This window comes from Cibotium barometz, chromosome 25, assembly GCF_041138505.1.
Source record: "Cibotium barometz isolate CiBa-2024 chromosome 25, ASM4113850v1, whole genome shotgun sequence".
Classification (NCBI taxonomy): Eukaryota; Viridiplantae; Streptophyta; class Polypodiopsida; order Cyatheales; family Cibotiaceae; genus Cibotium; species Cibotium barometz.
The window spans coordinates 35,003,327-35,019,316 of NC_141070.1; the positions used below are offsets into that span (position 1 = coordinate 35,003,327).

A 15,990-nucleotide genomic window follows, 5' to 3' on the forward strand; every position below is an offset into this window, starting at 1 on the left:
TGACTCTTCTCACTCCAATGGTATTGATAGGCTGTTTTTGCATCCTATCTTCTCGAAAAATCACATCATTGCTCCTCACAATCTTGTGAGAGTCAGGGTCCCACAACCTGCAACCCATCTCTCCATTGTCACCATACCCAAGAAAGATACACTTGCATGACTTTGGGTCTAATTTGCTGCGTATTTCCCTCTTCTGACATGCATAAAGGCCTCGCAGCCAAACACCCTGAGATGTTTGTAAGAGGGTGGCTTTCCTGACCACACCTCCTCAAGCACCTTCAAATCCAAGGCCCTGTTGGGTGACCTATTGATGAGATGTACTGCTGTCTTAACAGCTTCTGCCCAAAAACCATGGGTCAATCCTGCTTGTGAGAGCATGCTAAGAGTCCTCTCCTGAATGGTCCTATTTGCCCTTTCAGCCACGCCATTTTGTGGAGGATTGTAGGGAGCGGGCAACTCCCTCTTTATCCCCTTCTCCTCACAAAATGTAGTAAATTTCCTTGAGAGGTATTCCCCTCCATTATCAGACCTGAGGCATTTAAGCTTCTTTCTTGTCTGATTCTCAACAAGTGCCAACCAAGTCTTGAAGACTTTGAACACATCGCTCTTATGCTTAATGGGATAGACCCATATCTTCCTGGATGCATCATCAATAAAAGTGACAAAATACTTGGCACCGCCCAAAGAAAGGTTGGGCATTTCACACACATCTGTATGTACGAAAGTTAGGAATTCCTGCCTAACATTTCCAGCCTTTTTATGGGCTAATTGCTTATGTTTGCCACATGAATACAATGATCACATGCTGAAAAATCAGAAAAATTAAGTCTCGGCAAGTAACCCAAAGAAGACAATACTTTCATTCCTTTCTGGCTCATATGGCCCAACCGGCTATGCCACAATGAAGTGTGTGGCTGCTCGGTCACATGGATTACATTAGCATCAACACCCTCAACATACAATGGATACAAGGTGCCTGATTTGCAGCCCTTGGCCACAACCATATTTCCCTTAAGCACCTTCCACATGGAATGACCAAATTGGGTGAGATACCCTGCATCATCAAGCTGCCCAGTGGATATCAAGCTCTTCCTGAGCTGTGGCACATGTCTCACATTGTGCAAGACAAATTCAGAACCATTTGGGAATTTTAGATGCACATCCCCAATGCCAACAATGTCACAGGCAGAATCATTCCCAAGTTTCACGCATCCTCTCTTTCCTGCATCATACGAAGCAAACCACTGCTCATGAGGAGTAACATGATAGGATGCACCTGAGTCCAATAGCCAATCCTGTGCATACGAATTATCATTGGCCACAAGAAAAGAACTATCACCAGAGGAGGCAACAAGTATGACATCGTCATTATCTTCATCACTACTGCTAATCACTGCATTGAGCTCCTCAATTTTAGCCTTGCCCTTGGTGTCTTTGGCATCTCTTTTAGCATCTTTGTCCTCTTCTTTTCCTTCCTTATCCTTGCCTTTGTTTTTCAGCTGAAAACAGTCCTTTTTGATATGCCCCTTCTTATGGCAATAGTGGCATTCAAGGTCCTTCCTAGGACGGGACTTACTGCGAGATTTCCCTTTATTTTGATTTTCCCCTCTATTTTGCTGCCTGCCAATGCACTTGCATTCTTATTTTCACTGCTATTCTTACGCCTTACCTCTTCCTGCAGAAGAGCGCTCTCCACATCTTGGCATGACAATCCTGTGAAGGCAGGGGCTGAATTGCTTATGGCTGTAGCAAAAGTATCCCAACTGTCAGGGAGGGTACTCAAGAGGAAAATGGCCTTCACCTCATCAAAATTCATTTTCTGATTTGTGAGTTGGCTGAATATAGAGTGAAACTCATTGAGGTGAAGTGAGATGGTTGTCCCCTCTTTCATGCTTAGTTTCATGAGCCTCTTCAACCAAAACACTTTACTAGCTGCACTCTGACTCTCGAAAAGGGACTGAAGTTTTTGCCATATGCTGTAAGCGGTGGCTTCATTCTCTACATTGAAGTAGATCTTCTTAGAGATGGTCAAAAGAATGGTACTCTTGGCCTTCTCATCCATGGTTTCCCACTGAAAGTCACTCACTTCATCTCGCTTGACCCCTTTATACTTGATAGGCATATTTTGATCTGTCTGGACCAACACATTGTATATTTGCTTCTTCCAATAGGAGAAATTTGCATTCCCCTCCAACTTCTCGATGTTCCAATAGTTGCCTTCGTTGCTTGAAGACATGATGACCTAAGGCACAGAGAGCCTCAAAGTCATGTGCTGTGACTAAATGCAATGTTGTCCACTCACCAAAACTGTCAAAAAAACAGTAAAAAAACAACACTCTAAAAGTGCCCAAATCTCTTCCAAAATTGTGCCTGCACTTGTACAAAACTGTCACAAAGGTCCCCGAGCCTTGACAAGTGACCAAATGTCACCGTAGAAGGAGAAATACAGTTCTGTAATTAGTTTCCAGCAAGCAATAAATGCTCCAAATGTCACTCTAGCGGAATGATCAAGTGACACAACAATCCCAGATTGTTTAGCAGGTGTTTGGGCAAACTCTCCCACCTCAAATACGCATATGAACACTGTCACAAGGCATTAAAATACCTAAACTCAGAACTGAACTGAGTTTTCACACTCTCCAAGAGTGTACAAATGCGTTGTCCACAGCAAGGAGCATTTACCCAAATTTCTACCCAATGTGACCAAATGTCACACAATTCAAACTGCCCAGTTGACCAAATGTCAAGTGTACCTCTGCGAACCACGACTCCCCACGGGACTAGAATCAAAGAGGGAGTTGTAGAAACTAAAATACCTCGAAGATAACCACAGTTTGACAGTAGCTTGCAAACTGTGACTTTTCCTGATTTTGCTTAGCTTGTAACTTTTGATGGAAAATCCGGATGAACTCGCTTCCAAAAGCAAAGTCGTCGGAGCTAGTCCACTTATCTTTGACTTTCTAGTTTGGCTCCAGGATTGAATCCACGCGTACAGAAAGATATTACGTCTGCAAAATTACTGTTTACAGGTTTTGGACAAATTAAAAAAACAACAGCAGCTACTCCAAATCCCTGCAATAGCTGAATACCAACAGCAGCTCCATCTTGTTGCAGCTAGCAGATCATTTGCTTGACACCAAGCGTAAAAGCGAGGAGGGCATGCTCACGGGTTTGCCCATCCCAGCAGAAAACGACGGTTCCACAGCCCGCAGCAGCACCATGACCATGTCTAGAGCTAGGTAGCAGCACGAAGGAGAAGGGCGACCTCCATGAGCAGCAGCAACAGCCTGAGCTCGAGCTTGAGCAACAAGGGAGGAGAAGGAGCAGGAGCAGTAGCGTGATCTTTTCTAGAAGCCGCAGCTCTGATACCAGTTGAAGGAGCAAGAAGCAAGTGGAAGAGAGCATGAACTTGAACACCAGAGTGGTGGGTGTGAATCAAGAAGTGAGGGCACACCACAACCCTCAATAGTATATTAGGATAGACACTTGGGTGGAACCGGTTTGGAGTGAACCGTGTTCACAGTGTAACTGTAACAGAAAGTGTACATGAGGCGGCACAGGGCGGGCCTTAACCCCAACAAATTATGTCAAAATTATTTCGTTTGTTTGGATTACTAAGGTGACTAAAGGTCAAAGCTTGGATGTTAAAGACCATTGGTAAAGAAATTGCACTTAAAAGATCAAGTCCACTTGGCATGATAGACCATAGTTTTTCATGGTCGTGACTATCTCAAGTTATTCACACACGACTATCGCTTAGATATTCACACTGTTATTATGTTTTGGGATAGCTCAATTATGGATATGCTGTCTAATCAATGGGTGAAAATAATGCTTTCACGCACAAAAAAGTGCTTCGGTTCTCTCAACTGAGGTGACCACAAGCTTCCACAAGGTGTGATGAAAGCCTACATCTTGTCAAAATCACAAAACATCAAAATTTTTTCAACATGAATAACTTATTCATGTGTGACTAGCTAACCAATCATTTGTTGACATGTGTCGCCCACCCTATTCATTTATGCTATTTTTGCCCCATCTTCACACTTGTCTTTTGCTTTCGATTTTTGTCTTTCTCTCGACTCATCTTCCTGCATGCTCCATTGCCTCTGCTATCATCACTCATCCTTGATTCCTGCCTTCTCTCCCACACCTACAATAGCATGTATCGATTGCATCCACAGGGGGATTCTTGTCTATCTATTGGTTTCATCTCCTTCTTGTGGTTGAATATGGTCCCCCATTATCACAAGGTCATGAACATAGATAACATCTCTCATTCAGTCTACCCATGTCATTGTTATAATGTGAATACGTAAAAGCTTTCTCTTTCTCAGTCACAGTGAGGAGCACAAACCCTAACATTGAGTTCTAAAGTCAGTCTCAATGTCAAGTCTCTTCTTCTAACTTGAAAAATCATTCACCTCATAAAGAAATAACAAACTTTCGATGTGAAAAACCAGTAAAACCAGATTGGTTTTTCACGCCAAAATGACTTCCTTAAATTAAGGAGAAAACTCATGTACTTGAACATTTACATCTTCTTGAGCACAGTTACTATGTACTCCTTGCCACTTTTGTGAGATAAAAAATTTGATATTTATTTCTCAAGATATTCACGGTCTTGAAAAACTGGTATGGTTTTTCATGCTAAATCAAAATCTCAAGAAATGGTCAAGTATCTCTAACCTCATTACACTAATCTAACAATATTTTGCACCATAAGTCACGTGTAAAAAACCACCATGATTTTTCATGTAAAAATATACAAACATCAAGGAAAAAGTAGATGATCTCACATGTAGGGTAGTATCAATGATCATGCAAATTAAGCCAATCGATTGGTACAACTGCATTGATCTCCATAAGTTGCAAAAAATCCATATCAACCTCACAAAAAATTGGGCATACTACCTCCACAAGGAACTCAATGGATATGTGCCACAACACCATAATAAGGTAGTCAATCCCTATATACTCACCAAGGTGCTAAGTTACATCCCAGGAACCCCACTACACCTACTAGTGTCTGAAGAGAAAGTGTTCCTATAACCAACTAAGCTACCAAGAGGATGTGGTGGAGGATTTGGAGGAGGCAGATGTCCTCATTACCAATAGAAAGGAAATCATGGCCAACATGGAGCAGAAGAAGAAAGAAGGTCCTAGAACCAAGAAGACCACCATCAGGTTTTCCCCTTGTGAAATATAAGGTGCAAAAAAGGAGGAACAAAAGATGAAGGTGAGGAATATGTATAAGCTGTTGATCTTCCACCGTCCCCATCAAAACTTTCAACAATGCAAATAGGCATAGATACAATCACATGTATTGAGTTTTTCTCCTTCATTGAGGCACAAAAGAAAAACCCTTTGTTAGAGTGTTGAAGCCCTCCACACAACCGTGGCACCCACTGAGGATCCGAAAGTCTTTGCAGAGCCACAACTACCTTCTCCACTATAAGAGAAACCCTATAGAAGACAAAGTAGAAGAAGTGAAGAAGAAGGAGGAGACCCAAAATATAGAGATAATACTGCTAGCAAGTATTTCTAGTAAGAAGAGGTTCCCAAAAAAGAAGACATGAGAAAAGAGGAAACCCCCATACAAGAACAAGTACCAGTCCCTTTACCCACCAATACTGAATTATCAAGGCCCTCTAGGAAACACGAGAGAGGAAATGAGGCCAATGGCATGGAGGAGCACCCAAGTAAACTGCAAAGGAGATTTCCTTTAAAAGATATAAGCTTGCAGATGCTAGCCCCACCATTCCTTAAGAACCTACCACTCTTATCACCAAGCCATACTGAAGAGGACTTCGTTGCCACCACATGTTGGCAATGGAACACTGCCTCAACAAAAGGTATCAAGAGTCAAAGACTTACATTAAGAATCCAAACAAAGAAGATGATGTCAAACAAGGATCTCATCACACAAAGACTCTCTTTTTGAAGCTAGGTTCTTATATAGCCACACCCATACTTCATTGAAATGCTCATGGAATTCCATGGCTCCCACATATTTCAACCAATGGGTTTCAGAATTATCTGGGAAGATGTACCGCTCTGGCCCAAGGAATCCTTCGGGCCTGTGAGTTTTATGTGAGCGCGTAATCCTTGATGGCTTAGCTCTCGAACAACCTGATCCAACTCTTGCGTGGCTATATTGGGCAGATACGATGAACTAAGCATATATAATGATGTAAGCTCTTTCCCATACGCCTGGCAAATCTCATACTAGTTTTTCTAGGCAAGATGTCCAGTGTAGAGAGGATATGCATCCAGTTCTCAAAGTCTTTCAGCTCTGGGAGTGGTGCACAATCCTCACTCTCCTTTTCATCTTCCAGTGTTTTATGGCATGTCTAGCATAGATGGACTTCAGTAGTTCATGTGCACTTTCCATGTGCATAGATTGATCTTGAAGGTGAGATCTTTTCTCCAAATGTGGATATGGTCAGTATCCTAGTCATGGATCATCTTGGATTCTCGCATAAAGGGTTTGCCAAGGATGCAGTCGTATGAAACTAGATGACATCCAAAATTCATCACCACAAAGTTGTGGTGGTAGGTGGTTCCCATAATCTTAGTTTTAAGATCCTTTAATAGACCAATGGGTTTAGCGGTGGCTCCATCAGCGAGTTTAACTAACAATCAGGTGTTGTCCAAGGTAGGTGCATTGTTTGGTCACAATGCTCACCCCGGCTCCTCCATCCAAGATTGCTGTAACTAGGTGGCCGTTATCGGCAAGGCCACATTAAGTTCATCGCCTTCAAAGTATTGTCTGAGCTTGTTCACTCAAATGGTAGGAGTCCCTTTTACCTTAAGAGGTATGTGGAATTCTTCTTCCTCTCAAATTCATTAGAGCTATCTGGCTCCATGGTCTCGTGCATGCCTACCCTGAGATGTCCTTCCATCCAGTCGTTCCATAGGCTTGGGCTGCCTTGGAGCAAGGTGCTGATTGGGATCTGGACTTGAGAAGAGAGGAACGAAGAGAGACCTACACTGTCTCTTAGGGCGGAGGCAGTTCTATGAGGAAGGTCAAGTCTACTTTGCGTCAAGCTTTTTGAGGTGTATGGGATGGGAACAAAGATTTTCCCTATGATGTTCATCTCCTAGGTCTTCAAGATATTCCGCCACCCTATCTTTCGGGTGGGGGGTAGCCTCTTCTTTTGTTAGCTCTAGCAGGAGTGGTTGGTCTAGAAGCTCACAAAACAAGGACAAACCTGAGCATCATGTGCAGGTTTCTGGCTTGAGACTGACAAGCATGGTTCAAGGTAGGCAGTAGGAGGATCAACTTCCATCTGAGCTTGGCACTCACAAACTAACTCTTGGGTGGCTTGGAGCTATTATGGCTCACCCTAACCCCCCTTCCAACAAGAGATTACTTGGTGAACCGCAACCGTGAGTATCTTTCCAATGGCCGAGCTCATAATCCTTGAGGTCTCCAAGCTCTACAATTCCTTAAGAAGCAATTCCACCACACCTCCCACAAGCGTTATCACACCGCCGTGTTGCATTACGGGTACTCGTCCCTCCTCTCACCTTACACACACTCATTAGCATGCATTAGGGAGAGATATTAGCAAGAGCAAGACTCAATTGCACAATGGGAGAGTCTGTTGTATTATGAGAGAAATTCACTTATATACATGGCCATAGTAAGTGTTCACACTCACTTAAAATGTGGTCGACTGGGCACTTTAGGCTCATAAGAGGCCTAATGCTATTACAATGACTACTCTCATAATATATCCATAAAGTACATCACTTGGGACTTCATCCTAACTTATTACCACGCACTCTTGAAGCGGGAATTGCCTTAAGTATTCCATCGAACCATTACGGGCGCCCGTCCAAATTGTAGATTTGGACACCATTACTTCATATCTTGAATGTATGACGACCTGTTGGTGTATCTACCTTAACTCCTTGATGTAAGATAATGATGGTAGTTCTTGTTAACCCTAGGAATAGGTTAGCATTCCCCCCTTCCTAATGTCGATCGCATCCTCGTGATCGCGTTGAACACCTTTGTGTGGGGAGAATTGACAAGCTTTGTCGACAGCTTTGTTGTTGAGTGATGTTCAATGGTCTTTGTTCCTCCAGAAGGAATAAGAAAAGCTAGTTAGTGAATGAAAAAGTTAGTGGTTTATTGGGAATTCCTAACAGGGTGGGGGCGTGGGATTTATTATGAATGATGGCAGTTTTATATTTGTGTGAGCATGGTTTTTTTTATGTTTTTTACTCAGTTTTTGGCAATCATAAGAAAGGTTACATGTGATTTGTGTTAGTGGGGACGCTAAGAGATATTAATAATGGGAGAGAAGAGAGGGAAGGATCCAGAGGAACATAGACATAATCATCAGAACGAGATGGTGATTCTCAATTCCTCATTTGATTCATTGAAGCGACATTTATCATTAGAAGAAATGAAGTAACTTTTTGTGTGGCATGATTCTTATCAAATGTTGTTGAGTAGGACTTGTTCCTGCATATGCTTCTTCTCATGTGCTTTTTATACTTTTACGTATATTTAAGTTCTCTTAGGAAGTAGATATACATGAAGTACCAGAAGTGAGTCATATAGACTTTTATTGAACTGCTCTGTGTTGAAGTAGCCATATAGACTTTTATTGAACTACTCTGTGTTGAAGTAGCCACTTGTTTGGCGATGATTGAAAGGATTACGTCGACTTACAAGGCTAATATATCACTAAGGATTGAAGATCATTGATTTGTGAAGATGGTAGCATTGTTTAGAGAGGTTTGTAATTTGAAGAAAAATTACAGGCGATAGGTTGTACCATTGACCAGGATTTCGCCCACCATGGCCCTCCCATCTAGAGATGTACCTAGAAGTTGTCGATGGTGAGGCTTTGGTGCAAATGTTCTCCAGTGCATGAGTATGGATATGTACTCATGGAGTAATTGCTACATTAACATAGCCAAAAGAATAGTAAGCTATAAGCTTAACAAAAATAGAATGGCTATTTAAGATCCTTGGGAGTTGTTTGTGTTATTCTACCACTTTTAGGTAGGCCATATGTGTGACTCCCTTGTGTTTGTGTGTTTTTTTTTGGGTTACCACCTTGCGAGCAATAGGTTCTTGTGGCTACTCTCCTTTTTGAGAGAGTAGGTTCTTATGTCTGTCTCGTAGCTTTTGCACTTACACTTCACATCTAGAGGGGTGAAAAGAGCATTGTGAGTTTGTCTTTGATGCGCTCATAAGTCTCCATGTTGCAGACATGGGAATTGATTCTTGATTTTTTGGCACAAATATTGTCGAGGCAATAAATAAGACTGCTAGTTAGTTACCATTGGGGTTGCTTGAACACAAGAGCTCTTATGTAGGTGCTGAATGCACGAGAGTGGTTGAGTGACTTGCTTGGTTTTGCTTGGGTTTCCATTCTTGTCAAACTTTAGGGGGAGCTGTTGGGGTTAAAGGTCGATAGCGAGGCTATCTTCACTTTGTTCGATTTTGGCAACCATATGATGGGATTACCATCAAAGTATACTTGTTGTTGAAGTACGTACACAAGCACCCATCTTTGATGAACATTATAAATTGGTGGCTGATGCTTTTGGTGCCGAGGCTTCCTTTTTTATGCTTTTGGTGCTGAGGCTTCCTTTTTTATGCAAGCTTAGGGGACTTTTCGATGTGCTTGGGAATCCAAGCTTTGGTATTACTTTGGTAGTACCCTTGTGCTTGCAAAATTTTTTTTGGTACCCATACTTGTTGACTTGGTGGAGTTCTTTGAGGAACTCGCATAGGCTTTATGGACGGTGTTATGGAGTACTTTTCTTAATCCTTGGCCTCTGAGTGCTACATTGAGAAAGAGGCTTTGACTATCGAGACACCCAAATTTGATTGAGACCTTCGTATAGCAGCCTTGAGCTACAAGTAGCTACTTCTCCACCCACATTTTGATACCCTTACAATATCTTGATTTTGGCTCTCTTGGTGGATTTTTCTTTTTGGTGGAAGTGGAAGGTTTTAGGTTCTCCTTTACATTGGTTGCCGTGTTGAGGCTGCAGATTTGAGACTTGTGGGTATTTTTGACAATGATGAGGCTACAGTCTCTTGTGGAGTGGCTTTCGATCCCTTAAGAGAAATAGCATCTTCCAACAAGGCCCCATTACCACACCATTTTGTACTCATGGAAAGCTCTACAACACTAATCATCCTCTGTAGAAGTAACTGGCATCTTCTTCAAGACCACATCCTCAACCAGATGGAAAGCTCAATGCCACCAAATACACATACGAAAGTGAATCCGATGGCACCACAGATGAGGAGTGTGCTTCAGCATTTACATTACCTTTTTTGAGTCTGCAAACTTTATCTTCTACATTGGGGATCACAAATCTTGGTGGGTGTACCACATACATCTTCTTGAGATCTCACTTTATATTCAAAATTAGGGATCACAAATCTTGGTGGGTGTGTGCCGCACACACATCCTTGTAAAGATCAAAAGTTGATTTCACATTCAACTCACCATGGAGATAGGCAAGAAAATATGGCTAAGGCTTTTCCTTCCATGTATTAATGACCAAAATAATAGTTTTTTTTTTTGGCACAGATTATCTCTTGATGGGGTGAACACCACTGTGAATGATGTTTGCTGGCCACTGCTTTGGCAGACACTTTGGTTATTGAGACAGATTTAAAAGTACCAAAACACTCATTATCTCACTTTCATATCACAAACAAGAAGGCCATTGGTGATCAGATCCCTATACTAATGGGTTCATCATCAAGTTCTATGGGCTGTATATGACAGTTAATCTCCTAGTTCATAATCTCATCCTCTTTTTCCATTCTCATGTCTCTAGAAAAGGATCGGTGGCCAGTAGGATATAAATGCATACCTTCTAAGCAATCATGCACACAGGGAACGCCGTCGAACCTCCACTTTCATGGAGACAACTTCAACCTTTGACATCCCAAAAACCACAGCTGGAACTTAGCATTGAAAAACAACAATGACATTAACTAAGTAGCAGTGTATGTAAGAGAAGAAATGGGTGTATTGGGCAACCCAGTCTTCAAAAGTCCAAGAAAAATACCTTTACTTCTATCTATACAATCACAGAACAGGATGATTGGCCTTCACTCCTTCATGATTTGATTCCATGCATAAGCATGATGAAGAATGTGATGACCATAGTTTAAGAACACAAGGCTGCTACTAATGACATCACCTAATAATATAAGCTTGCCAAAGATTTGCAGTGGTAAAGACGAGTAATCTTATCCAGACGTTGAACATAGCACAAACCCACTTCTGTGGCCAACTTTCCATGAGCACCATAAAGATTATACCACAGGAAATGTTTAAACAAAGGCTTTTCCACCAATACAGCTTTAAGCCTCACACAAACAAGAGCTGAACCAGAACCTAATCCCATCCTGACAACAATCACGGATGCTTACTATCACCACATTACTGATCTTCCCTGCATTCATTACTATGACATGACTGCATTTCCATGCACCCAACAAAAAATCATGAGATCATTTTGGGCAAATCTGTTGCTGATGCAACTTAAAAACAATTGATGCCCCCTTGGAGTTGACCTTTCCTGACTTCGGGTGCAGAAAGACAGCTGCTCAGTGCAGGCCTCCCATGCAGGAACTTCAAGCCTCACAAAAGAGAGCAGGATGATTGATGTGCTGCGGTCACCCATGCCGCGGCTTCTTTTGCTCCAAAAATGGAGGACTGTTTGAGCCATCTGTATCTGTCTTTGCTGTGTGATTGGCTGCCTCACCTTCAATGGACTTTGCTGCCATTGACTGCACAAACTCGGACGAGAGGTTAGCATAAAGCTCCACTACACGTGCAATGTTTGTATTAAGCTCCCTAATAAGAGCGACATTCCTTGTAAGGTTCTCAGGTATCTTGCTTTCATGGTTTTGGTTGATCTCCCTGATTAGGATCCGGTTTTGGTCCAAGATAGTTTGAACCTGAGAAAAACTCTTTTGGAAGGTCTCCCAAACCTTGTCATCCATAGCATTCCCATTTTCTGGGCACGAAGCATCATCCCCCCCCTTCATCGGATCTTCAGAGGAAAGCTCAGATGCTTGATAGCATACCTCTTTGTGGCCCCAAGGGATAATAACTGTGGAGCGATGCTACAAATCTATTTCAAATACTATAATGGTTAACAGGAGATCGATTTCTGGAGTTAGGTCTCCAAGATCTGTTGAGCCCATCAAACCCACCAACAACAAAAAAAAAACTAAGCAATTTCAAATCCAGAAAGAAGCTGACAAAAACCATGCTTCTAAGGCAAGTAACTGAGTAAAGTAGAACTGACCTGGAGTGTGATATGAAGAGTTAAATGGGATTCTTACAGATGAGGGCAAGAAGGCCTTATCCTGACACACATGTAAGAGCCAAATCAGTCATCCTAAAAGAGGATTACAGCACATCTTAAACCTAAAAGAATATTATAGCCAAATCAGTGAAGCTAAAAATGTTTTACAGCACAATTTAAGTTTATAGCCTTCACAGTTTAGTAATCCCTGTTGTTTCCAAACGCTTTGATAGCAGAAAATAGGAAATTTCTTCTTTTTTTTTCCATGTAATTCTGCATGCTGTCTCTACTGCCCAGAATAAGCCAACTCAAGCTTTTCTCCATACAGACTCAAGTGCCCGAAACAAACCCAATTCAGCCGTTTTCCATGCTAACTTCAAGTTTCTCAAACAAATCCAATTCCCCCTTTTTACCATACTAACTCAAGAGCCCAAAAGCTAAAATGTACAGATTTCAGTTCTGCATTAGGGCAAAAGAAGTGAGGATCTTCATAATCTTGGCTTAAAAGAAGTAATAAAGATATGGTGATGATGTATGACGAGGGAAGTCTCTGTGTCTCTCTCTCTCTCTCTCTGTCTCTCTGTCTCTCTCTCTCTCTGTGTGTGTGTGTGTGTGTGTGTGTGTGTGTCTCTCTTTCTCTCTCTCTCTCCCCCAACACACACACACACACACAAGACTACACACACAGATAGATGTGTGTGTGAGAGAGAGAGAGAGATGGGCGCTTAAGGGAGATGAGCACACTTACCTAGCTTGTCAGGTAAGATTTGAGGGTGGAGTCCCTAACCGCCCACAACAGATGCAAGTCCAAGACGCCCAAAAATAAAACAAAAAAAAATGGCAGGCAGCGATCGACTTCAAGTATGAGACAGTGGAGGAGTAAATATGAAGAGAGAAAGACAGGCAGAAGATTGTGAAAGCCTTGGAAAAGCAAGAAACACCGTTATTACAGAAACCCATTAGGCGTTAACCCGCTTCGTAGCCGCCGCTAATCTGCTGAGGGGCCTGACGCCGTCAAGTCTAACGGCACCTCGCGGAGGAGTCCTGCGTCCAGAAAAAGATTTCGTGAGCCCCGAGTCCGCCTTGGCAAGATCCCGCGACCTTTTGCGCGGCCGTCATTGGTCCACGTAGCGAGAATCACGAGCTTCTGGCGAATGGGCCGCCTCCAAGTGATATGGAGCATGTGCTTGGGTGCCGAGCCTCCCAGGCTCGGCACTCCTCGGCCACTCAACCTCCAGATCAGGATTCTCTGCAAAAGTGCACCGAATCACTAAATTAAAAAGTCCTAACATTAAGCCCGTATTTAACCCCTTTAAATTACCCTCCTAACCGCAACTTGCCCTTTTTTTTAAAAAAATCCCCATTTTGTCAAAATCCAAACGCTTTTGTTATTATTACTTTCACACCATTTATTAAGGTTTAAGCCTTAGGGCATGGCAAGACATGCCCCACACACACATACCTGGCCATCTCCTTTTCTCAATTAATTCTCCAAGCTCTCTTTTCATTGTTGGTTTGGCTAAATTTATGATCACACACACCCCCCCCCCACACACATTTATGTTCTCTCTCCTGAGTGCACACTCACATTTTATCTAGCACCCCAATGCTCTCAATAAATAACCAAGGCCTACCAACCAACACCTTCATTGGGCAGGATCAATATACCTCCCACATGCCTTAATGGGATGACTATTATTGTAGCTTACTAGCCCGTGGTTGAGAAGGAAATTATCATTTTGAGCACGCGTTTTCTTTATATTTTCTCCAAAATATAACTGACTCTTTAAATTTTTGAAGAGGTTTTTTTCCTTCTCCCATAATTTTGAAAAGGTTATTCCTTAAGTTGAACAAGTTTTAGGCTAAGTCGAACCTACCTTTTCTCGAACCCTACATGATCTACTATCACAATGGGATAATGGCCTCAATTTAGTAAAAGCATTCAATATTTCACTCCTTTTCCTTTTCGAACTCCCTTCAAATCCCCGTTTCAAATCCTACATGCTTACAATTACACCACGAGATTCGAAGTTCCATACCTTTTGATCCATTCATGTCTTTATCGTGTTATCGTATTGCACCATGGCATTCACCTACAATCCTATAGCTAGAATTTGGACCTCTAATCCCTTTGGCATGTGAACCTCCCCGCAACATGTCCTTTGTCTGTAGAAAGTTGGCATTCATGCCCCCCACTTTTCAATACCTTAATGCAAGAACCCTACATTGATATGTAACGGCTCAAGCTTAAAGTCATCACTCTTATATAAAAAATTACATACTTTCTTGCCATGATGGCAAAAGATACTCATAACATCTAGTGTGGTGACGTTTACACCAATGAAATCTTTTTTAACACCACATGATGCATGTGTAGTCATTATATATGTATATAACAAATTGAGTGTATAGACTTGTTCTTAGTAGTACAAAGCAAAAGATGGCATGCAACAATAAATATAGCCATCCCATAAAATATCTAGCTTTGGCATTGAAATAATGTTTCTAAATAGAGCACTCATTGTTTTTCAAAAATAAGCTATTATGGTGTAGTTAGCCTCCTTTAATAAAAATAGTATTTTTTTCATATCCATTTTTTAAGGATCTTAGTGTCGAAATGCTCATTCTAAATAAGTAGATCTCATGAAAAGGAAGGGAAGAGCGTAAGCTTTTGAGGTATAAGCCAAAAACTTGATATAAAAAGCATGAAAGGGATAACTGGTTTAATGATGTCTAAAAACAAGCAAACTTTCTTTGTAGCACATGTTAATTTACTACAACCATCTCCCTTGTGGACCGATCAAGAATTGAAAAGCTTGGCCCAAAAAATGTGTTTTACATGCATGAAATGTAAATGTTGAAGGCATTCTTTAGAATGAACAATGACTATGTCCTTCCATTGAAAAATGCATGTAAGCTACAACATTGAACCTTCTTATTTAGCAATACTAGTTTTTCATTTTAGACATAATGTTATAGGGTGTGTGGTGGTATTGTTAAAACTTGAAGAAGATAATATTCACATTTAAATCTTATAGACATAAATTTGAATATTATGAGAGCATTACACATTATTACATTTTTCGAAACTATATTTAAGTCCTTAAAATAATGCTATGATAAATCTTATATACATAAATTTGAATGTTATGAGAGCATTACACATTAATACATTTTTTAAATTACAAATAAGTCCCAAAAAATGCTACGATAGAAACATAACTTTTGGCACATATTGTATAACTTCCTCCATTGTGGTAGAAAATTCTAATACACCTATCTTTTATGTCCTTAGTGGCATCTTTTTAAAAAATATCTAATTATGCCTCCTTACCCAATCTACCATAAGCACCATTTAAAGTGAATTGGTGAGTAATGCATTTTCTTTATCACTTTATTTCAAATCATTTGAGGGAGAGCTATTCATCAACCATACTAATATTTAATGGCATGGTATTGAAGATTAATTGATGGACTTCAATGCAAGTGTTATTAGTATCATTAGTGGCTCCATCTGTGACTACCTTTTATATTGAAATTTAACAAAGATAACACTTAGATAAGTGATATGTCCTTATCAAATGTAGATTTATCATGATCACTTTGAGCAAAAATAAGGTTGAAACATGAGAAGACCAACATAACGCTCATGTACTACATTCAGCATGATCCTATTCA

General features: G+C 41.1%; 1 protein-coding gene across 1 annotated transcript; it reads right to left on the bottom strand.

Moving 5' to 3' along the window:
- Positions 1-11,282: 11,282 nt before the first annotated feature.
- On the bottom strand, positions 11,283-13,353 carry LOC147624495 (protein ELF4-LIKE 3-like). Its single transcript, XM_086819514.1, has 3 exons — positions 13,061-13,353; positions 12,313-12,373; positions 11,283-12,195 (listed from the first exon to the last, which is right to left on the bottom strand). Exon 3 carries the CDS (start codon positions 12,047-12,049, stop codon positions 11,675-11,677), a length of 375 nt encoding a protein of 124 aa, XP_086675640.1. The 5' UTR covers positions 12,050-12,195; positions 12,313-12,373; positions 13,061-13,353; the 3' UTR covers positions 11,283-11,674.
- Positions 13,354-15,990: the final 2,637 nt, after the last annotated feature.